The sequence below is a fragment of the Trichomycterus rosablanca genome, chromosome 19, assembly GCF_030014385.1.
Source record: "Trichomycterus rosablanca isolate fTriRos1 chromosome 19, fTriRos1.hap1, whole genome shotgun sequence".
Classification (NCBI taxonomy): Eukaryota; Metazoa; Chordata; class Actinopteri; order Siluriformes; family Trichomycteridae; genus Trichomycterus; species Trichomycterus rosablanca.
The window spans coordinates 26,560,576-26,585,871 of record NC_086006.1 but is presented as its reverse complement, the minus strand read 5'-3'; the positions used below and the strand labels follow the sequence as shown (position 1 = coordinate 26,585,871).

Genomic DNA, 25,296 nt, shown 5'->3' with positions numbered 1-25,296 from the left:
CCGGACCGCTGGAGATCGAACCCAGGACCTTCTTGCTGTGAGGCAACAGTGCTACCCACCGAGCCACCGTGTCGTCTGCATTAATAACATTAATACAGAATCACTATCATCTGAATTCCGACCCCTGAATCTGGTTCTCCGTTCTCAGGTGCACGACGGCCGGTGGCGGCTCTCTCGTTTCCTGCTGCACACTCAGGACCCGACGCTCCTCCCCGTCGTAAACGTGCACGGCGTCCAGGCCCGGAGCGCAGGGGAGCAGCGGCGTCTGGAGGTCGGGCCCGTGTGCTTCCTCTGAGCCTCCCGGCGTCGGCTGTGAAACCAGTGAAGGACTCGCGTTCCCGGGCGGCGGCCCACAGAGCCGGACGGGCTACCGAGGATCAAGGTGCTGCTGCCGAGGATCAAGGTGGCTTTCCACGACCGTAACGCCGGACTGACCTCTACCGCCGGGCGAACAAATGCTCTGTTTGAAAAATAACGAAGAATATGAACTGAATCGGAGCAGCTCGTTCCGTCCGAGCGTGTTTTTATCTGATGAGTACAGTGCTCGAGTCGACCGCGCCCACAGGCCGGTGATCAGACTTGTGTTTGTTTCTAGGTACGAATCAAATCTGCTCGTTTTATTTGAGTTCTGAAGACGTAACCTGTACCAGCATCCAGAATACCTGCGTAGGTTGAAGAAGCGTCACAAGACTCGTGAATCATGTAAGAAAGTGAGTCAAATTACGATCCACTACGTTCCACCAGTGTTTCTCAATCCGGTAAATTAAAGGTAAACTTTATCACGACCACAAACCATATTCATTTTTACTGGCCAATATACACCGATCAGCCATAACATTAAAACCACCTCCTTGTTTCTACACTCACTGTCCATTTTATCTGCTCCACTTACCATATAGAAGCACTTTGTAGTTCTACAATTACTGACTGTAGTCCATCTGTTTCTCTGCATGCTTTGTTATCCCCCTTTCACCCTGTTCTTCAATGGTCAGGACCCCCACAGGACCATCACAGAGCAGGTATTATTTAGGTGGTGGATCATTCTCAGCACTGCAGTGACACTGACATGGTGGTGGTGTGTTAGTGTGTGTTGTGCTGGTATGAGTGGATCAGACACAGCAGCGCTGCTGGAGTTTTTAAACACCGTGTCCACTCACTGTCCACTCTATTAGACACTCCTACCTAGTCGGTCCACCTTGTAGATGTAAAGTCAGAGACGATCGCTCATCTATTGCTGCTGTTTGAGTCGGTCATCTTCTAGACCTTCATCAGTGGTCACAGGACGCTGCCCACGGGGCGCTGTTGGCTGGATATTTTTGGTTGGTGGACTATTCCCAGTCCAGCAGTGACAGTGAGGTGTTTAAAAACTTCAGCAGCGCTGCTGTGTCTGATCCACTCATACCAGCACAACACACACTAACACACCACCACCATGTCAGTGTCACTGCAGTGCTGAGAATCATCCACCACCTAAATAATACCTGCTCTGTGGTGGTCCTGTGGGGGTCCTGACCATTGAAGAACAGCATGAAAGGGGGCTAACAAAGCATGCAGAGAAACAGATGGACTACAGTCAGTAATTGTAGAACTACAAAGTGCTTCTATATGGTAAGTGGAGCTGATAAAATGGACAGTGAGTGTAGAAACAAGGTGTATGTGCATTATATTTGTTTAAATTTCCTGATGCCGCTAATGTAGATCCAACAAAAAGGCATCACAGTTTTTAAACTGTGGAATACCTTACTAATGAGCCAAAACATTAGGACTACTGTGATTTTGGTACCAGGACAGTTCCACAGGACAGTCTGGTTCCATCCAGGTGCATCTCCTTCTCAACTGAAAGATGAAAACGGGATTTGATTGACCAGTCTAACTCTATGATGGACAAGAGTAAACATGGGCATTTTGACTGGCCTGCAACTTCGCAGCACCATACACAGAAGTGTTCAGGATTCAAATGATCTGCACTTTGAGCCACAGTAGATCTTCTGTTGATCTGTCCTTTCACAGACCACTCTCTGTGGGTGCTTGCTCCTTACTGTTTTGGGGATGCTTTAATCCAGTAGTCTGGCCCTAACTATTTGGTCCTTATTAAAGTCACTCAGGTCTTTATGCTGATCAGATCTGCTGCATTTAACATGTGAGCTCTGAGGAACCACAATCAGATCAACATTTGATAGATCCCTCACTGTCACCATGCACATTTTGGGGAGTGGTCCTAATGTTTTGGCTTATTGATGTATGTTGAAATGTAACCATGACAACCGTTATGACTATCACAATTTTTGTAGGGTTTTTTAATAACTTATAGTTTACGGCGTAGTGTGAAAATGAATGACAATCATTTTTTTATCATTTAACCCGTTATTATGATGCCCGAACTGTTCCTCAGCCCGACGTTCCGTTCTGGAGGAGGGTGTTTGGGATGTTTAAATATTAAAAAACCAAAGGAAACTCCAAAGGGTTCACAAACTTTGTCTTGCGAATGCGTGTGATTAATAACGTGGATTTCTGCTCATCATGCACTGCACACGTTGTGTTTTCTGCTCTGAAAACATCATTATTCCTCCTAAAACTGTCCCTTCTTTTAATTACACTGCTTTGTCATGACAGACTGGAGAAAAACACACTCAAAACACAGTAAAAAAAAACATGCAGGTGCTACAGCGCCCTCTGGCTGCAGCATTCATCTTATTTTCAGCATTTAGCAGATGCTTTTATCCAAAGCGACTTAAAGTGCTGTGATAGATTAGTGTCTAAGCTTTTGAGGGTTAAGGGCCTTACTCAAAGGGTCCAACAGTGCCAGCCTGGCAGTGGTGGGCCTTGAACCAGCGACCTTTTGATTACTAGTCTGGTACCTTAACCTTTAGGCTACAACTGCCGCCAGACGCTTGCCTGTGAGTATATACTATATGAACAAAAAAGTATTGTGATACTTCTTCTAATTAGTGAAATATTGAGTCGATGTTGAGTCGTGGTTGTTTTGACCTAAATTAGTGATTTTGTACAGATTTCTTTCCTCAAACACGAGCATTTGGACACATTCTGATCAGCATTTCCCCCTCATGAGAATATTTTAATGACTGGACGTGTTAGAGCAGGAAACCAGCGGTGCAGTATGAAACGAGCAGAAATCAGAAGCACTACGTTAAACCTGGTGCCTAAAGTGCAATAGCTTGTGCTCGGAGCTTTACCTAGCGAGAAATGCTTTATTGTACTCGTACAAACCGAACCGAACTGGATCCGTCCGTCTCGCCCGACGGCACTCTACCTCCTACCCGCGTCGCCTTTGAAGATGGACGCTCGTGCCTGGCTCTCGTATGTCCAGGCTACATCCAGGTCCTTCCTGTTCCAGGGACGGACTTTTCTCTGAAACCGGTCTTTACATTTATAATTTATATAAATATGTATTGTGTGGATGAGTTGTGTTTTATAAACGAGGGCTTCCCTTACAGAAAGGTCTGTTCCTTTCAAAGATGGGCGTGATAGGACGTCCGGTAGACGTAGCCAGCATGAAGGGCGCTGGATTTGTCTGTAAGGGCACGACGGCTTCTCTGTGGTGCTGCGTTCGACACGGCTAGTTAATCAGTCACTTTTTTTGGCCTGTGTATATTTTGACATTATAATGTTGGTTTATTTATGTTATCTTTTTTGATGTACTCCAGTAAATTATATTAATGATTTCTGTGTCAGAGATCCGTCTGGCCGATCTAGCATGTAGTCCACGTGGTTATTTATATAACGTATATGTATGTACACACATCCTGTACGTGGTTCAGTGTTCGCTGACGTACCGTCACGCGCTGGCAGCTGAAACGAGCCAGATCACAATATCCCACAATTCACAGTTTTAAATGATATCACAGCACAACGACTCTACTATCCACCCTGTACAACAACATTTACATATTAGAAATGTCGGACTATTAAATAAACTGGTTTTAATCTCAGTGTGTTTCTGATTATTACTGTTGTTGTAGCTGTGACATCCTCCTCTGTCACCCCAATCACCTTTATATCCTCCCTCACCACATCCATACACCTTCACCTTTATTCCCCTCACTTCTCCTTCTCCTCTTTTGCCCAACAGTAGCATAGTTATCACTGGTATCACCTAATAGAAGCAGCCAAAAGTAGGATCATTCAATAAAAGGTTTGTAATGATTTTAAAAGGTCCATGTGAAAAACACCAATCTAGTGAAGCTTTAAAACTAGCATGTTATGAAATGAGATATTATATTTGATATCACCTGAATATTAGTATCTTGCTGCTTGTGCATTAAATACACACCCCCATTAGTAGTTAAATTCTTATGTAGCTGCTTGAGGTGCAACTAACTGTCATTTAGGTGTCATTAAACTGTCGTAAAGCTGTAGACAGATAAGAAACCACGCTTAGCACAGAATAGTGGTTCCAAAGTCTAACACCCAATGTGTAATATAAGAAGAGGTCCACAGCTCTGGTCCTTGTTCTTCTCCAGATACACTGCTGTAAGAACCCACAATCGTACCAATAAATTCTCCAATCCAGTCAACTACTGAAACATGAACTGTAGACTGATCAGTGTTTTTTTTTAATCTTGGACTAAAGGCTTTAAAGTCGTAGTATGTTTTTCTGTGATCAGAAAGTGTCCGCTGATAAAAGACACAAAGGTGAACACACTGTAAAATGTCTCGTAAGTGTCCACCTACAACCAACACTTAACAGGGCATGTGTTTTTAATAAAAAGGCCAGGAAGTTTAAATAGGATCTACAAATCGCAACAATAATAATAAGTTACACTTATAGCACCTTTCACAAAACCCAAGGTCACTTTACATTCAAAATAAACAATCACACAGAAGAGCAGAAGATGAAGTGATAAAATGCTGAGAAAAAGGTGAGTCTTTAGAAGAGCTTTAAATTCAAAGAGAGAGGAAGAGGAACGTGAAGAGGAAGGGAGTTCCAGAGCGAAGGGGCAGCAACACTAAAAGATCGACCGCCCATGGTACTCGGCCTGAACCTGGGAACAACCAGAAGACCAGCATCTGGAGCGTGGAACCTGAGAAGGTCCATCAAATAAACAGGACCTAAACCATAAAGTGCTTTAAAAGTGAGAAGCAAAATTTTATATTGAATACGCTTATTAATGGGCAGCCAATGAAGCTCTAGGACAGAGATGATGTGATCAGATTTCTTTGTAGGAGTTAGAATCCAAGCAGCAGAATTTTGAACTCCATGTTTTACACTTTGGTTACATTCATGACAGGAGCGGTAGTCACTCATTACCCAAGATTCATCAGTTCACAAGGTTATATCGAACACAGTCATGGACAATTTAGTATCTCCAATTCACCTCACTTGCACGTCTTTGGACTGTGGGAGGAAACCGGAGCACCCGTAGGAAACGGACACGGGGAGAACATGACCCATCTGTACAGCCAACCATCACAAAGAGTCCTATGTGAGAGATTCTTTAGCTATTCAGGTCATTCTAAGTGTGTCTTATTCAGGAGCTCGAAACCAGTGTTTGTATAATTAGTGGTGGAACTTGATTTCACTTCTTTCTAAGTAACCTACGGCAGATAGTCTGGTACTGACTGTACATGTTTGTGATCGCCGCTAGAGGGTTTTGACTGTCGTAAAGTGTCTCTTTGAGCAGAAATACGGCAGCCGCCCATGTGCGACAGTACATGGTGGAATAACGGAGTGTTTTTGTTGTTAAACCTTCTGTCATGGACGTTACAGCTTCTCCAGAGGATCATCCCGACAACAACAGTGAGCGGTCTGAATCGGAACGTCGAGGAACGAAGCGCAAAATTTCAACGACATGGTAACAGCCAGTGTGTTTATGTTACTGTTTTCCCCACCCGATTTCCGGTAAAGCATAAACACGTGGATATTAGGCGGAGCGTGTTTTTCACACCCGTTTTCGGATAACGCTAAATGTGTGATTACATTTGAATACGTAGAATTGGTTAGTGTCAACCCACCTGTATTCGGTTGCAGCTAAATGTGCTGTTAACTTGATTATGAAGAATACGTTAGTGTTTCCCCCACCTGTTTTCTAGTTAAATAGATGTGTGATTATATTTGATTATAGGATTTGTTAGTGTTTTGCGCACCTGTATTCAGGTAAAGTCAAATGTGTTATACGTATATCATAATATAGAATTTGTTAGTGTTTTCCCACCTATTTTCTGGTACAGTTAAATGTGTGTTATGTTTGAATATATAGAATTTGTTAGTGTTTTCCCCACCTGTATTCAGGTAAAGTGAAATGTGATTTATACTTGATTATATAGAATTTGTTAGTCTTTTCCTCACTTGTTTTCTGCTACTGTCAAACGTGATTTTATACATGGTTAAATAGAATGTGTTAGTGTTTTTCCCCACTTGTTTTCTGGTACAGTTAAGTGTGCATTAGGCTTGATTATTTAAAATTGTGACCGAATATAATACAACCAGTTAAGGACGGGCTTGAACCAGCACCCTTTTGATTACTAGTCCAGTCCTTGACTGCTATGCTGCCTTCCTTGGTAGACATGGTTTGGTGTGGAGGAACTAAAGTGGCCTGCCCAGAGTCCTGACGCTTCTTGGAGCACCTTTAAAATGACACAGATTCCTACAGACTTACTCCAAAAAATGTGTTAAATGCAAATAAATGAGAGCGAAGGCAACTGTATGTGTGTCTGTGGTTTTGAATTAGAATGTCCAACAAGCTCATGGTCAGGTGTCCAGCTATTATTTAGAACCCTGAAATGCTCTCAGGTACGTTTCCTACATGTGATGGCTGTTTTGTATCACTTGTGACTCATTAATTCAGACTCTGTTGTTTTTCTGCTTCACAGTTGTGACGTTTGTGAAAAGGAGGAGGCCAAGTACCGCTGTCCCAACTGTCTCAAGTGTTCCTGCAGGTCAGAAAACATTCACACATGTGGGCTCAGAGAGATTAGTAAAGAAAACATGGTTCCCTGATAAAACTTACTTCTGTTTTAGGTTGCACTGGTCTGTTCAGGTGGCGCAAGTGTATAATACACCAGCCTGACACCACAGAGAGCTCTAGTGCTCATGTTTGTATCACAGTGGTGCTATCGACCTGGCTGGTCAAGTAATGCCTAGTTTACACTACACGATTTTTGCCCTGATTTTCACTCGCTGACTGCTCTCCGCTAGATCAGAAGAGATCTACAGACCACAATCTGTTGATGCAAAGTTGGAAGCATATTATTTTCTTTATATAATTAATTTATTGCACCTTTTAGCAACTGTTGTGGCTGAAAAACTTGAATTCAAAATATAGAAGTGTAATTATAGCTTGAATCAAGTGACTGAGAACACACATGGCTGTTATAGGCACGTCCCCAAGACGCCCCCAAAAAATCAGTGTTTGGATAAGTGTGTTCATGGTTTTGTGTTCACTAGGCCTCACATTAATTCAGTCCTTGTTGTTGTTCTGTAGTCTCTCCTGTGTGAAGCAGCACAAGCTCCGCTCGGGGTGCAGTGGAGTTCGGGATCGTACCGCCTTCGTCCCTCTGTCTCAGTTTGGTGAAATCGACCTGCTCAGTGGTAACTCATCACAACTTTGTTTTCTACACACACACACAAGTTTGATGGGTGTTATTATACCAGGACTTCCTACAGAACCTCAAAAGTATTCAGACCCCTGACTGCTTGTTCTGTAAGTATTTACAAACCCCATTTACTGAAAAAAATGGGAACAAGAATCTTGGTGCTCAGGTGGTGGAGCAGTAAAACACTCTCGCCCATCAGTGTCCATCATCTGGAGCTCCTGAGTTGAATCTCAGCTCTGCTATCAGCCGTCCAGGCACCTGCACAGACACGTGATTGGCCGTGTGTATGTAGGGGGAAGGACGAAGGCTGAAACAGGGTTCCTCGTTGCTGATGCTAGTCTCCGTGGGTAGCACTATCGCCTCACAGCAAGAAGGTCATGGGTTTGATTCCCAGGTGGGGCGGTCCGGGTCCTTTCTGTGTGAAGTTTGCATGTTCTCCTCGTGTCCGTGTGGGTTTCCTCCCACAGTCCAAAGACGTGCAAGTCAGGCTAATTGGCGATACAAAATTGTCCATGACTGTTTGATATTAAACTTGTGAACTGATGAATCTTGTGAATCATTTATGCTGGAACAGGAAAGGTCCTTCCCTACACTGCTGGAAGCGTATAATTATAACCCCAATACTTTTGCACATATAGTGTATATTTGACCAAAGTGCAGCAGAGACTCAGTCTGTTCAGGACTGACAGGAGCATGTTAGATCTAAACTGATGTTCAGGATGACGGTGTGACGTTGCTGATGGTGTCCTCCTCAGATTACAGGTTTTTGGAGGAGGTGGGTCGCACGGCTGACGGGCCCAACAGAGACGGACTCCTGCGTACCCGGTCCCGCCACGGTTTCTCTGTAAGACCCTCCTGTCCACGTCTGTCCAGCTCTGTCATTATAAATAATAAAGACCGGTCATGATGTGCTCATCCTTCTGTTCTTTTGTGCAGGTGATGCTGCTGAAGAGAAAAGCTCGTGCAGCTAAAGTCAACCTGAAGATCCTGCCCAAATCCTTCAGCCGGCGCAGAGAGAACTCGTCCATCTACAAGGAATCGTGAGTCTTTCGTCACTACGGGTGTGTCTGAAAACCTAGTGAGCTGCCTTGCTGCCTACTGCCTACTTGATCAGCTGCCTCAGTAGAGAGGATTCTAATAAGACATGGAGCTCATAGGGCAGATTATTCCCTCGTTATTCAGTCGGATTATCACTCAGAATTAAGGCGCCTCAGTAGGAGCATTTAGACATGTCCTCTTCTCGGGAGTGTATGATGATGTAAAATGTGTCTATGTAGAGAGAGCACAAGGTTTTCAAACAGAACCTATATGGTCAAAAGTATTAGGACGCCCCTTCTAATCTTTAAATTCATGTAGTCAGCCACGACAATTACATGGACCAGCTTGGACCAACCAGCCGGACTGGCCAGGGAGAGCCACAGACCGATCGCAGACCCCTCGGAAAAGCGCTATATCAAGGAAGTATGCTTAAAACTTTGCAGCAATAGTTTAGGGAAGGCCCATTCCTGTTCCATTCCTGAGCCCCTGTAAAGAAACAGAGTCCTGACCTCAGTCACACTGGACAGCTCTGGAATAAACCGGAACATCAACTGAGGCTTTCCTGACCAATAGCCACACAAATGCTTAATTTAGATGCTAAATAGGCACAAATTCCCACAGGCATACTTGGAAGGCTTGTGAGAAGGCTTCTCGAAAGTGTGGCTGTTGTTCTAGCTGGAAAGATCACACTAAGCTCATTTAATTTGAATAGCATTCGTTTTTGAAATGGGACATCCAACAAGCTCATGGTCAGGTGTCCAATTACTTTTGGCCATTTAGTGTGCATACATTATATAGTCAGAAGTATATGGACATCTGACCATGAGCTTGTTAGACATCCTATTCCAAATCTATGGATATGATGTAAACACGGCTGAGACGAGGCCAACACTCACTTATAACTGATGGTGAGAACATGTTCATGGATCAACCACTTGGTGGCGCTCTTGCTTGGCGCACTGAGAACTCTAGAGCTGATTTAGACCAAGGACTTATGATACAGTGCTCACACAGGAACCCTGGTCAGCACTATGATCTGGATATTCTTTTAAAAGCTGTAGAATGGAAATAATTCGGGATGTTTAGAGGCCCTGACCTCCACCCCGCCGAACCCTTTTAGGATAAATGGATTGGGTCAGATCTTGTGTGTGTGTGTGTGTGTGTGTGTTTGTGTGTGTGTGTGTGTGTTTGTGCTTTCAGACTGAATAATTTGAGCCGTCAGATGCACAGCAGCACGAGAAACATCTGGAGCCACACCAGGGATGTACAACTCACTCCTTTTCCAGGCTGAACTTCATGTCCTGAACCGCGCTTGTGTTGTTCAGCCCATTCAGAGGGACGAGGGTTATTAGTGCGTGTAATTCAGACTGGGAACACTGGACAAGTTCCAGTCCTACCATGTACCAGACCAGCGTGTTTACACTGACCTGTTTGTCCTCGTTACCGGGGTTAAATTAGCGCCTTGCACATTTGCTCGATTGTGCAAAAAAAGTATGTGGACGCTTCCTAATTATTTCATTCGAGTGTTTAAGCCACACCTGTCCTTTAGTAAAAGTCAAAAATATAAAAAATTATGTTCTTCCAACCTTGGTAACACTTTGGGGAAGGCCGTGTGAGATATCAGTGTAGATCGATCATAGGCCTGCACAGTAGTGTTAGTCACGAGGCTGCGCGCGGCATGTTCCTGGATGTGCGGCGCAGTCGTGGCTCAGATTAAAGAAAACCAACATTACTCATTTAAAAGTGCAGCCATAACCACAATCGTTCCCTAAAAACGTTCAGGACTGTCGTTCTGTTCATCATTTTCCACAGATTCCTCTCTAAATACCCTCGTCCTGAGCGGTTCTCCCCGGACCGGCGTGTGCTCCGCTGCATATAAAACTCTCATCACTTCTGGTGCTCAGCTGAAAATTATTTACAGACCCGCCGCTAAAGCGCCTTTCAGTAGCGGATCCGTAGTTAAGCTGGAATTTGGCGCCCGGCGGGAGAGCGAGTGCAGCGAACGAGAGGTCGGATGGAGATAGATGTGCAGGGAAGCTCACAGCGGGCAGGAAGCAGGTCCACGATGTACCGAGTACATAAAATAAGAAGCAGATGTGAGCGGCGCATGGACTGCACACGTTTCCCATACAGACTCTCGCCGGCGCTCCGTCTGGGTTTGCTCATCTTTAGTAACTGCTCGGGAATCTCGGTCTGCGTTCATAAAACGTGTCCAAGTGCTGTCGAGAAGATGAAGCTAATTTAAAAACTGCTGTAAATCTGGGATTTGTGTACAACTGTACTCTGCACAGACAGTAGATGTTGCTTTTCTGCTGTGATAAAAAGGAGAAACCTTGCTGACGATCAATTGTGCCTGTTAGACGCCCGGTCGAGGTTGATAGCACCAGTAATATTCAAACCCAAGAGCGTAAAGTGTCTAGCTTATTAGCCAACTGCAGCACCCGAGAACACCCAGGCAAAATCACTCAAGGACGTAGGACACTAGTCTATAATTCAGAGATGTGGACTCGAGTCCGCACGTAAGTCGCACACACGGCGACTTCAGACTCGACTCGGACTCGTTTGAAATGACTCGGACTCGACTCGTGACTCGCAAGAAATGACTTACACAACAAAAGTCAGCAGCATGTGTTCACATTAGTTACATGTGACAATTATATTAAAAAAAAAAAATATATATATATATATATATATATATATGATCCGACCCGACATCATTCTGATCGTGTCATTTTCTGCTCTCTAATAATAATAACGCTCCGGCCGTCTTAACCCACAAGGCACGCAATGAGTAAATGTTCCAGCCAGCTTCCGCCGTAGTGATGAAGCGTCGCTCCCTACTCCCTCCTTTTGATTGGAATCTCACTTAAAATGGTGGAATACCCTACGTAGTGCACTTGAGGACGGTGGTAGATTTGCGTTTATGAGATTAAAGTGACCCTCCTCTGGATCTGACAGAACATCGAGTGGACGAACGAACGTTCTGTTAAACAGCACACAAGGTGACGTTGTTCTTCAGTCAGACTGGATCGCCGTGTCCTTATGTCCTGAACAAACACCCACACGTCTCAGTCGTGGTCGTTTCAGGGTCAGTTGCGGTCTGGAGGAAGTCCTGGTCCCCGCGTGGTGCTGTCGGGGGAGAGAAATTATCCAGAGATTTTTAACAGATCGAGATGTTTTTGTACTTTTGCTGCTTCTTTCTTCTTCTTTTTTTTGGTTAATGATTTTTGTGGAGCTCTGGTCCGGGGTTTAGAAATAAAAATGAAAGAACTGGCCACCCTGAAGATACACTGGGGGCAAAAAGTCTGAACACTGTCTTCCTCCTAAAAATCTAGTCAAATTTTTTTTAATGCATTTTCTCCCTTTTTGTTCCTTTTTTTTACCCAGTTGCGTTACGTTTCCTCTCTACCGGTGCTGACCCCCGTCCCGATTGAGGAGAGCGAACTGACGCCCCCTCCGACTACATCTTTTCACCTGCACGAGACGTGTTCATATGTGGATCAGCTTTGTGCACAGAGAGCCACACCCTGATCAGCATTATTCCTCTCTCTGTGTAGACGCCATCAATCAGCCAGCAGAAGTCGTAATTGCATCAGTTATGAGCTCCCTATCTGGATGGCAGAGCTGAGATTCGATACGATGTATTCGAAATCCCAGCTCTGGTGTGCTAGCGTGTTTTACTACTGCGCCACCTGAAGGGCCCAGTTTTTAAATAGATTTTTAAATAGGTCCTTTCTGTGAGGAGTTTGCATGTTCTCCCTGTGTCTGTCTCTGTGGATTTCCTCTGGGTGCTCCGGTTTCCTCCTACAGTCGAAACACATGCAGTCAGGTTAACTGGAGATACAAAATTGCTCTAGGTGTGAACGTGTGTGTGTGTTTGCCCTGTGATGGAGTGGTCACCTGTCCACCTGTTCCTTCCTTTCGCTCAGTAGATTGTACCCACTGCGACCCTGACCAGGATAAACGGTGGTAAAACAGACACTGAGTGAATGAATGAATGACTGTAGAAACTGATGATCCGTCGTCCCTCCGTGATCTGTAAGTACTTGTGTTGGTGATGTTGATATTGAAACGCTGCCGTGAGATCAGGCGTGTGATCAGATCTGAGTCACTCACATTTATTTGAATGTTATTTTTATTGACATTTTTCTGAGCTTTGCCAGATGCTTCGTTCACGGACGAGTCTGTGCTGGAACCGGAGCGTTAACGTTCCCATTTCCTTTTATAGACGTTTCCTGTTCTAAAATACGGTTCTTATTAATGTAACCTCGGAAAAAAATGCTTCTAATAAAACTAGAAATTTGAATGGCATCATGTTTACCCGACATCATAAAGTGTTTTTTTTTAACGGACGTAATAAATATTGCTTCCAAAAGTAAATTAAATCAGGAATTAGCTGGGAGCCTTTCAGTTTCAACTAAAGAGGTGCATTTTTTGAGGAAAATGTGAGTGCGAGTGTGATTGCAGATCAGCAGTGGGTGGCGTCCGAATACCTTGTGTGAATACTTTTGCTCAGACAGGTGACTCCGTGTGTGTCCAAGCTATCGTTTGAGCAGAAGTGAATGTAAGCGAATGGGGCAAAAAATGGGTATAAAAATGGGCGTGGCGGGTGAACGGGTGTACGTATCCAAAAGCCGGACATAAAACGAGTGGAATAATAATAATAATAAGAAGAAAACAAACTGTAATCACACTAATAAGAAAACACACATGATTACACACGTTTTAATTATTAGTTTATTTATTCATGGTCACTCTGAATCCGGTTTAATCGGAATCACTGTGCACGATACACTAAGACCCCCCCGGACTGGACACCAATCCGTCATGGGGCTTCGGTCAAGCCCCCCGTCCCCCAAACACACCCACACACAACCCGACACAGCCAATGATTTCTGTATCTATTCGCCCGACTGGCTGATTCAACAGCTGGTGGTTCAAACCCCGAGTCTCGGTGGTCGTGGGTTAGTGTAATTTACCTCCACTGGTTTTTAGCTCCCTTAAACATGATTCGCCCAGAAATCTAGAAATAAAATCCTGATATTAAAACTGAAACTTAAATCAATAGTCGCTTCCACAGATATTGGCGCCCTTGGAGGACGTGAACGAAATAGACTGTAAAACTCGTCCTGTAGTGTTTAGAATATGAGCAGGGTGGTACGGTGGCTCGGTGGGTAGCACTGTCGCCTCACAGCAATCCCCAGGTGGAGCGGTCTGGGTCCTTTCTGTGTGGAGTTTGCATGTTCTCCCCGTGTCTGTGTGGGTTTCCTCTGGGAGCTTTGGTTTCCTCCCACAGTCCAAAGACTTGCAGTCAGGTTCATTGGAGACACTAAATTGTCCTATAGGTGAATGGGTGTGTGTCTGCCCTGTGATGTGAGAGTGTTACTGTGTGCCTTGCGTCCATTGAAAAGCTGGGATAGGCTCCAGCACCCCCAACCCTGATTGGATAAGCGGTTAAGAAAGTGAGTGAGTGTTATACGTATCGTACTTTGACACACTGTAAGAAGAATCAGCTGATTGGTTCTTCCAAGACGAGACATTTATGCTTGGAAGATTTGGAAGGTGAAAGAGGAAGAGGACGGCCAGCTACAAGATAAATGGATCCAATAAGATGAACGATCCATTAAGCCCAAACAGAAACACTTTTCATACGGTCACCAGGAGTCAAAATTATCTAAACAGCCTTAATAATAATAACAAATAATTCATGCTTGTTAGAAAAAGTCTAAATTTGCACCCTGTGGTGTATTTTTTTTTATTATTATTACTGCTATGTCTTCTCATTACCTCTCTCCACTCCTGCCGTTACTGTCGTTGAGTGTTTGATTGATCCTCAGTTGAAAATATTTGAGCGATGGAAGGATTTTGCGTCCTCATCTTACCTACACACGCCCGGCGGCATCTTTCAGCCGAACCTCTTTTTCCATCTGAGGTAAAAAAAAAAAATAGTTTCCATTCGGCGCAGGTCAGAAACTGATAACACACACACACACACACACACACACACACACACACACACACACACACTCAGCTCTAGCCTGGAGCGAATCGTAGCCAAGCCTGAACACACTCAGAAATGTTTGAGGAATGCTGCACATTACCTCCACACATCAGGAATTCCCTACCTGTTCACCGTCCGTCCAACAATCCAACCCTGACTGCTCCCCCCCCTACACCTCCCTGTCAGAAGTATGTGGACAGCCCTTCTAATGACCAGTGCTATGCCATAGTTTGTATTTTGTCTAATTTGATGTAGAAGAACTCTAGTGGCCTGCCCAGAGCCCTAAAATATTAAACGTCTTTTATGTAGGGGGCTAATGCTCGAGCTCTCAAGTTGAATTCTCAGCTGTGCTATCAGCCTGGCTGGGCATCGAACGGACACAGATGTAGTGTGTGAGAGAGGGAACTCGACGGGTGGGGCAGAGGTGGTTCAGAGCGACTTACAGAAGAGCTTCCATAGTGAACATTACCTTACTCTAGTTTAAATAGACGACAGTCCAAGAATATAAATCTGTGTTATATAAAAAAGTGGGTTTTTTTGTTGTTGTTGTTTGTTTGTTTTTTGCAACAAATGAATTAGTATTAGTGAGTGTTAGTAAGTAAGTACAAGTCAGCTTAAGTGTTTAGTAAAGAGGTGATGAAGGTTTTTAATCATTTTTTAAAGACGGCGAGAGACTCAGATGTTCGGACAGACAGAGGAAGTTCGTTCCACCACTTGGGTGCCAGAACAGAGAAGAACCTTGTCTTCCTCGAGTCCTGGGTGGAGGATCAAGTCGGGCGAGACTGGTGGCTCGGAGGCTGCGTGGTACAGAGCGGGGTTTGATTAGACCTCGAAGGTAGCTTGGGGCTGGTCCATTTTTGGCTTTGTAGGCGAGCATCAGTGTTTTAAACTGGACACGGGCAGCTACAGGAAGCCAGTGAAGAGAACCTATGTACATAGGTTATCATAAGTAACCTATAAGTAACATAAGTAAACATGTTACAGTAGGGGAATTGGAAATGACTCGAGAAAAGGGGTGTGGGTGTGTGGAAATCAGACTTTCAGAAAGGTCCTGGTCAGGCGTCCATATACTTTTGACCGCTATCGTTAACGAAAATGCTACCTGGAATAGAATATATTCCACACCAAGCTTGCTAGAGATGGTGTCAGAGAGCGGAGCTGAGCAGGATCAGTCACACTAAGGCTCCTCCCGGGCAGAAATGGTTAAGGGCCTTGCTCAGGGGCCCGACAGTAGTAACATTTGTATCTACAACCTTCTCATCACTTCCCAGAGTCTCTGAGGCATCACCGCTCGTAGTCCTCAGATCTGGGCGGGCGGGGCTGGCGGAGTAAACGCTCATTTCTTCACTGCGGTGCCAGATCTCGATTTTGTGTTTTTTGGGAAACGAGAACAAAGAAAAAAAATCCGTTCCTGCTTTGCTGCCATCTGAGTTGGTATTGATGCCCAGAGCCAGATGTGTCTCACAGATGTTCGTGTTTGGAAACACTATATGGGCAAAAAGTATTGGGACACCCCTTCTAATTACTGAATTCATGTGTTTCAGTCACAACAATTGCTAACAGGTTTAATAAATCACTTATGTGAAGGAAATTATATGCTCCTGACTTTGCAGCAACAGTTTAGGGAAGGCCCTTTCTTATTCCATCATCAAAGCAAACTCCAGTGTCCTGCACAGAGCTCTGGAATGAAACGGAACATCAACTTTCTTGAGGCTTTCTCAATCAAACGTCTTGTGAGAAGCCTTTTCAAAAAACGACGGCTGGTCACTCTGTTTTAATACTGTTTGGTGTCCAAATACTTTTGGTCATATAGTGTATGGTGAAATATTAAATATCTGGCAACCAGTGGGAAACCAGTGTTGGCAGAATTAGAAAGCAAAGGCATGAAATCACACAGAATAAAAGCACAAACCAGTTCTCCCAGAATGTCATCATTCTGTCTATACTGGGAATCCCAGTTTGAGTTGAGTTTTATTATTAAAGCTGCAGTTATTGGGGTTCCTGATGCTGACCGTTTGGCCGTCCTGCAGAAATGAATGTCCGTGAGTAGGAGGAGAAGCTGGTCCCTCTGGCACGACTCGAAAGCTCAACGACTGACCCGAGCCGTTAGTCACGGTACTAAATTACACCCAATTATTTTCATTCGGCGTGTAATTCGTCAGTCACAGTGCCGCAGTGCCAAGTGCTTCAGTTTAATTGTTTGTAGTGTTTGCCAGCGTTAATGAAAGCGGCTTCTGTTTTAGCTGCTCGATGCACAGCTGTAAGTACAGACTTAAAAAGTCTGATGGTCTACAACTCTCCTGGGCCAGAACGGTGGGGGTTCGTAATCCTGACACATTGTCTCCCAGCGTTAGGTGACGGTTTGGGTGTTAAGTTCAGCAACTAAGCAGTAGTATGTGCAGAATGGAGCTACAGGCCCGGCTGGCGGCTCAGCAGATACAGCTGGGCATGTTGTGGGAGGGAAGGTCGAATAGGGTTTCCATTTCACTGTCTGGACAATTCGTGTTGGAACACTGAGCACGTTCCCTGTGCGGCTCTTTGTGAGACTCCATTGCTGGCCAGAGTCTTCGCACATGTCGGAGGGAGCAAGTGCTAGTCTAGTAATCAGCAAGTCGCTGGTTTAAGCCCCACCACAGCCAAGTTGCTCCTATCGGGTGTCTGAGCAAGACCTTAACTCTATTTAATCATAAAAGCATCCGCTAAACGTCGTAAATGTAAAGAGGCTCTCATCGCTAACGTGATTTAGCTTGACGAGATGAGTTGAGACCTGGATATGACTAAATTGAGAGGAAAGGTGATAAAAGTGTGTGGAAATCTGTTGCAAGCCGCAGGATGTGGAATTTGGTGTCTATGGTGTGTCTGTCATCATCATGGATTAGTATTATCAACTGTAGCAGAGATCCAACTATTTAGTAGATTCCAAAAATCGTTAACGCACACACACACACACCCATGCGCACACACACACACCCATTAGCATTTTAGCCAGAGTCTGATTTCACAAGCAGACAAGGAATCAGACTGTGTTTTTAACACTGGTGAGTAAATCATCCAGTCCTGGTCCCCCGAGCGTTCTGGTTTGGGATTATGTGTATACGTAGCCGGGGTGCAGGTCTGTCGTTCTGGAATGATGCGTCCCGTACTGGTTCCAGTTACCGTCTGTCAGCACCACTGATGTCTGAAAACGAGTCGAACAGAAGTGTGTGTGTGTGTGTGTGTGTGTGTGTGTGTGTGTTACAGATGTGCTGAGTGATGGATTGTGATGATTCTGCTTTTATTTCAGTTTCACTCGTCGATCTTGTGTTGCTACCAGGAAAAAATGCGCTCGCACACTTACAGCCCGTTTCAGTCGGTGTGTGTTGATGCTTCTGAGCACCGAGCTCATAAACAATCCACAATACTGACGGACAGTTTGGTATGAAAAGCGTCGTCGTTTGGAGACGTGAATCATACGAGGAAAAACACAGCCTGTCTGAAAACCTATTGAGCTGCCTACCAATTTAGACATGCCCTCTTCTCGTTAGTGTAGGATGATATCAAATGCATCTGTGTAGAGAGAGCGTGAGGTTTTCAGACACACCCCATGTTTGGGGGTTAAAAATTCTGATAGTCTGCAGCTCTCCTGAGCCAGAACGGGAAGACGGGGGGGGGGGTGTGTTGGTATGTTTCCAAAATATATTAGTACAAGTTTGATGAGTTGATAAATGTATTATGATCTGGAAATGTCATCAGTCCGTGTCTGACCTGCCTCACGAGTTCATGTTGTTCTTTTTTCTCTTCTGTACAGAGAGAAGAAACTTCACTGGCACCTCAAACTCGTCTTTCCTCAGAGCGACACTGAATATACAGAGAGGTGAGTTACAACCCACGACCTCCTGTACCCCTCCTTCCATCCATCCACTCCTCCATCCATCCATTCATCCATCCATCCCTCATCCACCCCTCAACCATCCATCCCTCACCATCCATCCATCCATCCATTCATCCCTCCATCCATTCATCCATCCCTCATCCACCCCTCACCCATCCCTCCATCCATCCTTCCATTCACCTCTTTATTCCTCCATTTATCCATCCATCCCTCATCCATCCTCCATAATAATCTCATTATCATCCACCCCTCTATCCATCCATCCCTCCAGATGGCACGGTGGATAAGTGGGTAGCACTGTCGCCTCACAGCAAGAAGGTCCTGGGTTTGATCCCCAGGTGGGTCCTTTTTGTGTGGAGTTTGCATGTTCTCGCCGTGTCTGCGTGGGTTTCCTACCTAAGTGAGGTAAAGTGGAGATAGAAAATTGTCCATGACTGTGATATTAAACTTGTGAAGTGATGAATCTTGTGTAAGCAGTAACTACCATTCCTGTCATGGATGTAACCGATGTATATTACACCTGTTAGCAAAAAAGGTGTCCCAATACTTTTGTCCATATTGTGATGAAATTAATAATAATAATAAGGATAAGATTAATAATGATTACAATACTTATATTTATTATAGTAATAACCATTATAACGATAATAATAATAGTAATAATATATGTCATGATAATATGTAATAAATGTTCTAATGATGATAATAGTATAATCAACATCAATAATACTAATAATAATAGTAGCAATAATAATAAAAATATAATTGAGTTTTTTTCTCTTTATAAACTTCAGGTTCTGTGTTAGTTGGACAGAAGTTACTTCTCCTGAGTGATGCTCGTGTTAAACGTTTCCATTTATTAAAAATAAAAGCAGTTCCTCCCCCCTCAGTTTTAATTCCTGGAGGTGTAACGGAAGAAGCTTGGGGCTGGTTTGGGTGCCGTAATTCCTCCACGGGGAGTTTGGTGTAATTCCATCCTTCACTGGAGCTGCTGCTGGTTTTTATTTCTGTCTGGATCTGCAGTCTCACTGTTTTTCTTCCTTCAGCTCCGAGTCCAGTCCGACTGTTCCTCCACCACCTCAGGAACTTGGTTCCTCATGCAGGAATGTTCAGGAACTCGAACACCAGGCCGCTTCTCACCGCCGAAACGTCCTCGGCTTTTATTTCCACCAGAGAAAGCGCCGGCTGTTTTATTTATAGAGCTGGAGATGTTGGAAGTAGCTGCTGAACTCGCTGCTGTGAGCCAGGAATCAGACTCACTGAACAATGAGTGGAATCTCTGTGCCCGTATAAATAATCAGGACTGATTTTAATCATGGTGGTTTACTGTCCATCTTTAAACTGCTTTGTGTTTGGATTGGATCTGAACTTACAAATACACTATATGGCCAAAAGTATTGGGACACCCCTTCTAATGACTGAATTCATGCATTTCAGCCACAGCAATTACTAACAGGATAAATAAATGGATTATATTAAGGAAACTATACGCTTTCAACAGCAACAGTTTAAGGAAGAGCCCTGACCTCAGCCCCACTGAGTAGCTTTGGAATCAAGTGAGGCTTTATTGACCAACGTCAGTGCCCAGCCGTATAAATCTTTTGTCTGAATGGGCACAAATTCCCACAGACAAGTCTTATGAGAAGCCTCCTCATAAGTGTGGCTGTTCTAGCTGAAAAGATCACACAGAGGTCACTCTGGACATCCCAACAAACTAATAGTCAGGTGTCCAAATACTTTTGGACCGACAGCAAAATTGAACGACTTTTGTCAGGTTCACCTGTTAATAATCACTGCTACATGATTTATGACTAAAATAATAATAATAATACTCATTATTAGCGTTATTAGCAGTGCTACCGTCTCATCGTACCCTTTTCTGCCTAGTTTGTCTCATATTGACGACCTCTGACCTCTGCTGAGACGTCTGCAGTTCTTGAGATGTTTGTAAATTCATGGATGAGTTGTCTCTAATCCCTTGGATTAATTCGAGCAGGCTGTCCACTCCTGGATCTGGATAGATTCACCACTCTTCCTTTTAACTAAGATAGAAAGCTCTCGTTGTGGTCTGGTGGAGTCCTAAAGCCTTTGAAACAGCCATGTAACCTGTTTCATTCGGATTTTCTTTGATTGTGAATTAATATCAGCTGCATTGTGGGTAAACGAGTACCAGTAAAATGGACGTTAGACGATTTATCATTGAGGACTTGTTTTGGTTGTTTTCTGCAGAGTGCCAGAAGACCGAGTCCTAGAGAGGATTCTTGATGATTACGTCCACCCGACCGGGTCAGATCCTGTAAAACGCCAAAGGTCAGTCGGTTCGTTTACGTTTTCCTTCCTACGTTTTGTCGTCCTACACTCCTGAGAAGAGGGCGTGTCTAAATTCTTAGATCCTTTAAAATGCTCCTACTGAGGCGCCTTAATTCTGAGTGATGATCTGACTGAATGACCGCACTGAAGATAATCCCAGCATTCAGTGCGGCCGGACTTCTCTCACAAAAAATGTCAAACGTGGCGGACGAATAAATGCGGAGCAACCAACGGAGTTCTGTTCAATTTATAATGTAAATAAATTCTCACTGATGTTTAATCTGTATGAAGGTGTAATTATACAAGTGTCTAAATAATCTGCATTATGAGTTTGATGTATTGTTAGAACCCTCTCCACTGAGGCGGCTGATCAGGTTTTCACACTCTCTCGTTTCCTTCCTGTGAAGCCTCACTGACACAAAATGTTGGGACATGACCGAGTCACGCTTGTGTCTGATAATGTCCATCACACATTCACACACCCGTTTCCTTTTTCCACCACTTGACTGGTTTGGATACTGGACTAGTAATCAAACGGTCGCTGGTTCAAGCCCCACCAATACCAGGTTGCCACTGTTGGGCCCTTGAGCAAGGCCCTCAACCCTCAATTGCTTAGACAGTATACAGTCACAGTACTGTAAGGAAACTCTCGTTTCCTTCCTGGCTTTGGATAAAAGTGTCCACTAAATGCTGAAAATGTGAATGTTTGATGTGGAGGAACGCCAGTGAACCCAAGACAACTGGAATTACTGGGATCAGTTATTAGGAGCTTTGGAATTAGGTTTAGAAATGAGACGTAAGGCCGCTCAGGTGACGCAGCGGTAAAGACACACGCTGGAACCAGAGCTGGGATCTCGAATACATCGTATCGAGTCTCGGCTCTGCCTGGCGGGTAAGGCTGAGCGGCCACATGAACAACGATCGGCCTGTCGTTCACATATGGGCGGGACTAAGCCGGATAGGGTCTCTCTCTCATGACTGGTGCAGTTACGACCTCTGCTGGCTGGCTGCTCAGAGATGATGCATACGGCTGCTGTTCACGTGTCAGAAGGGGGGTGGGTTAGCTTCGTTCTCCTCAATCAGAGCGGGGATCGGCATTGGTGAAGAGGAAGCATGACGCAATCGGGCAATTGGAAGAAATGGGACGTACAACAAGCTTATGGTCGGGCGTCCACCTACTTTTGGCCCTTAAGTGTGTGTTGAAATGAACTGTTTCCTGTTACTGTTTTGTTTCTGTTGTTTATTGATCCGTCGTGCTGTTCCTCTCTCTCAGGGTTTGTTTTACATTTTTCTCCCGCCGTCAACAAACGGCGCCTGACGAACGGCGATCCGTCTGATCACGCGTGACGGATGCAGATGAATTCTGTTTGTACTCGGCGCCGGTACGGCACGAAATCTGGCATCCGTCACGGCAGAGCTGTTGTGCAACATCACCCTGTTGATGCCTAGAAGAAGCGCTCACACCGGGTCTGTGTGAAAACCTATCGCACCGCCCTGCTGCCTCAGTAGAGCGGGTTCTAATAAGATCTGATTCTCCTTATCATGATGCGTCATATAAATTCAATAGAAACAGATCTGGACTGCAGGCAGGCCAGTCTAGCGCACACACTCTGGGTCTAAGAAGCCACACTGTTTTTGCGTAGATTGTCTAAAATTACATACAAAAGGCCACGCTAAGCTTCATGGGATGAATTTCTGCGTGCGGACTACTGAGCTGTACAAAATTATACACTGTATGGCCAGAAGTATTTGGACACCTGATCATAAGCTTGTCGGACGTCACATTTTAAGAACAAATGGTATTAAAACCGAGTGACCTCTGTGTGATCTTATCAGCTAAAACAACGACCACTCTTCTGAACAGGCGTCTCACAAGACTCTCACAAGGAATCCGTGTCCATGTGTGGGAATTTGTGCCTATTCTGTCAAAAGAGCGTTTGTATAACTGGGCACTGATGTCACTCACTCAAGAAAGCCTCAGCTGATGTTCTGGTTCATCAACTTCTCCCAAACAACTTTAGTTAATATGACAAAGATCCAACCACAGCTCTGCCAGAAGCTTGTTGGTGACTAAAAGTGGCGGATCAGGACCAAAACAGAGAACCTAGCTACAGTACCAACACATTTCTGATCCAGCAGCTGAGAAAACTTCTAGCCCACCACCACGTACACCAGACTTGTCGCTGTGCTGCCACTGGGTTGGTGGAGCGCTAAGGAATTGAGGTAGGATGGGAAACTGGGAACTCTTGATGCCGCTGCCATGCCATTTTGTGCCAAAGCGCTTCGTAAGAATCTGGGCGGCACTGTCACCTCACAGCAAGAAGGTCCTGGGTTCGATCCCCAGACGGGGCGGTCCAGGTCCTTTCTGTGTGGTTTGCATGTTCTCCCCGAGTCTGTGTGGGGTTTCCTCCAGGTGCTCCGGTTTCCTCCCACAGTCCAAAGACATGCAGTCAGGTTAATTGGAGACACTGAATTGCCCTATAGGTGAATGTGTGTGTGTGTGTGTGTGTGTGCGTCGGCCCTGCGATGGACTGGCGCCTTGTCCAGGGTGTTACTGTGTGCCTTGCGCCCATTGAAAAGCTGGGTTAGGCGCCAGCAACCCCCCGCGACCCTAATTGGATAAGCGGTTAAGAAAGTGAGTGAGAGGTGAGAGTGAGCTCTCCAGTAAAAAGAAGCGGTCAGTGGCTTCACCCGTGTCGTGCCGGCCGACCCTGAGCCGAGCTTTTAGATGCTCCGAGATGAAGTAGCTCCATCCTGAGTCTTCATCAGCAGATACCTTCAGTCGCGTAACAGTAATAAGAACGTTCTTGGCTTCCTTCCCGAGCTGGAACGTCGGAGTCTGTGCCTCTCGTCACGTTCAGAAGAGCGAGCGTTCTTCCAGCACGTCTGTACGTCTGCGGTCCTCTCCATCTCCTGCGCTTGGTCATGTCCTCATAACAGAGTGATGGAAAGAGAGACAGATTTAGCTCCCAGACAGATTCCTTCCTCCTGGAGAAGTCATTAACCCGAACCACTCGCTCAGGGTCCAGACCGCAGAGTTCTATTCTTACTCCCCACGTGAGCGTTACATAACCTTACATACCTTTACCTATCAGATCTGCCCCGATCCAACGATGCCCTCACCCGACATCCCATCTGAGACCAATTATAAAAGCGTACACCACAGCAGCTTGGCAAAAAGGAGGGGAAACTTATACCACCAATAAACTCTACGAGATCCGTCCTACCATAGAAACGGATAGAGCTCAATACCCCAAAAAAACGATGGGAACAAATTAGGGCTGAAACGTTTCCTTCGAGATCGATTACTAAAAATCATCGATGCAAAATTTTCGCATTGCGGCATCGTTTAATCCTTACAGCTATATACAGCTCACGGTGTTTCGCACGGACAACTTTCACTTTTGCACAACGCGTTCACGCTGTGGACAAGGTGACGTGAAGAAGCCGAGGGCTGCATCCCAAATCTCATACTTAAACAGTACTTAACAGGACTTAAACCGGGTACTTTTGGCGTACACTACAATGAATGAGGACACGCTCACCGACAGAGAGAACCACAGAAAGTTTGAGATCATTTTAAGCTGGAAAAAAACGAAAACTCAGAACAACATCCACACCATCAGAGCGTCGTGTTGATACTCTGACTTTTCTTCATTGCAACCACCACAGGCTTTTTTGAAGGCTCAGGCAAACACACGTTTATGCACACAAACACCAGATCTACCTCATCTAGGAGATACAATCCTGAAAGATGTTTTTTTGCCTCCTACAAACACCACAAAGCCTCCTGACAAAATATTAAAACTTTGTTCTGTGTGAACTGTAGCTAAAAACTTTTAGTTCTGAAAGTTGCACAAATTAGAGGCTCATGTTTATGTATTATTGTTTATTATTATTTATGCCTTGGTTTTGGGTTGCCTGTTTACATTTTAAAAGTAATTTGATTCATTTTTGATGTTTTTGTTTTTGCATTTCTAAATGTTCTCTTTAAACTCTCCTGTACACAAGGAATAAAAATGTACAGTTTGTTATATTTAATGTAATATGTATTTACTTTTGCTCTTTATCCGATTACTCGATTAATCGCTGGAATAATCGATAGAATACTCGATTACAAAAATAATTGATAGGTACAGCCCTAGAACAAAGTATCTACACAAGATGCCGCATAAGACACACCGAACTCACCCATACGTACCTGCTAAAAGGAGACCGGGCCCCCACTCGCCCTCTCTGTGGACACAAACACGTCCTCTATTCCTGCCAACAGATGAACACCACCAGAACTAAATTCTACCATACAAACATCTACAAGAAAATCTTCACCTCAGTACCCCCCCCCCCCTTCCCTTCCAAAAAAAACCCCCAGCTTAAATCGACCCCCAATTTTGACGTTTAGGGACTGAACCTGTTAACCAGCCATGATAATAGCCATAGCAGCTGGCAACACAGACCTGGCGTTAAAAATCAAACTAACCGGTCAGATCTGCCCTCGCTTGTCCATCTGCACGCCCGAGCT

At 44.7% G+C, this 25,296-nt stretch overlaps 2 protein-coding genes across 3 annotated transcripts in view; both read left to right on the top strand.

The window, feature by feature from the left end:
- Nucleotides 1–860, top strand: part of LOC134333937 (collagen alpha-1(XXIV) chain) — a gene marked incomplete at its 5' end in the record, with an annotated part of 86,759 nt that extends 85,899 nt beyond the window's left edge. Inside the window, one exon of the mRNA XM_063016104.1 lies at nt 149–860. Within this exon, the coding sequence (XP_062872174.1) occupies nt 149–295 (147 nt within the window). The remainder of the gene's footprint in view (nt 1–148) is intronic.
- Nucleotides 861–5,370: 4,510 nt separating this feature from the next.
- znhit6 (zinc finger HIT-type containing 6) overlaps nt 5,371–25,296 on the top strand; it is a 28,334-nt gene continuing 8,408 nt past the window's right edge. Inside the window, exons 1-9 of one of the 2 annotated variants that reach the window (XM_063015188.1) lie at nt 5,371–5,444; nt 5,729–5,813; nt 6,832–6,897; nt 7,443–7,549; nt 8,310–8,398; nt 8,491–8,594; nt 9,793–9,852; nt 18,381–18,446; nt 20,694–20,774. In XM_063015188.1, coding sequence (XP_062871258.1) covers nt 5,405–5,444; nt 5,729–5,813; nt 6,832–6,897; nt 7,443–7,549; nt 8,310–8,398; nt 8,491–8,594; nt 9,793–9,852; nt 18,381–18,446; nt 20,694–20,774 — 698 coding nt within the window. In that variant the 5' untranslated portion in view covers nt 5,371–5,404. The remainder of the gene's footprint in view (nt 5,445–5,728; nt 5,814–6,831; nt 6,898–7,442; nt 7,550–8,309; nt 8,399–8,490; nt 8,595–9,792; nt 9,853–18,380; nt 18,447–20,693; nt 20,775–25,296) is intronic. The other variant, XM_063015189.1, reaches the window with a different exon arrangement.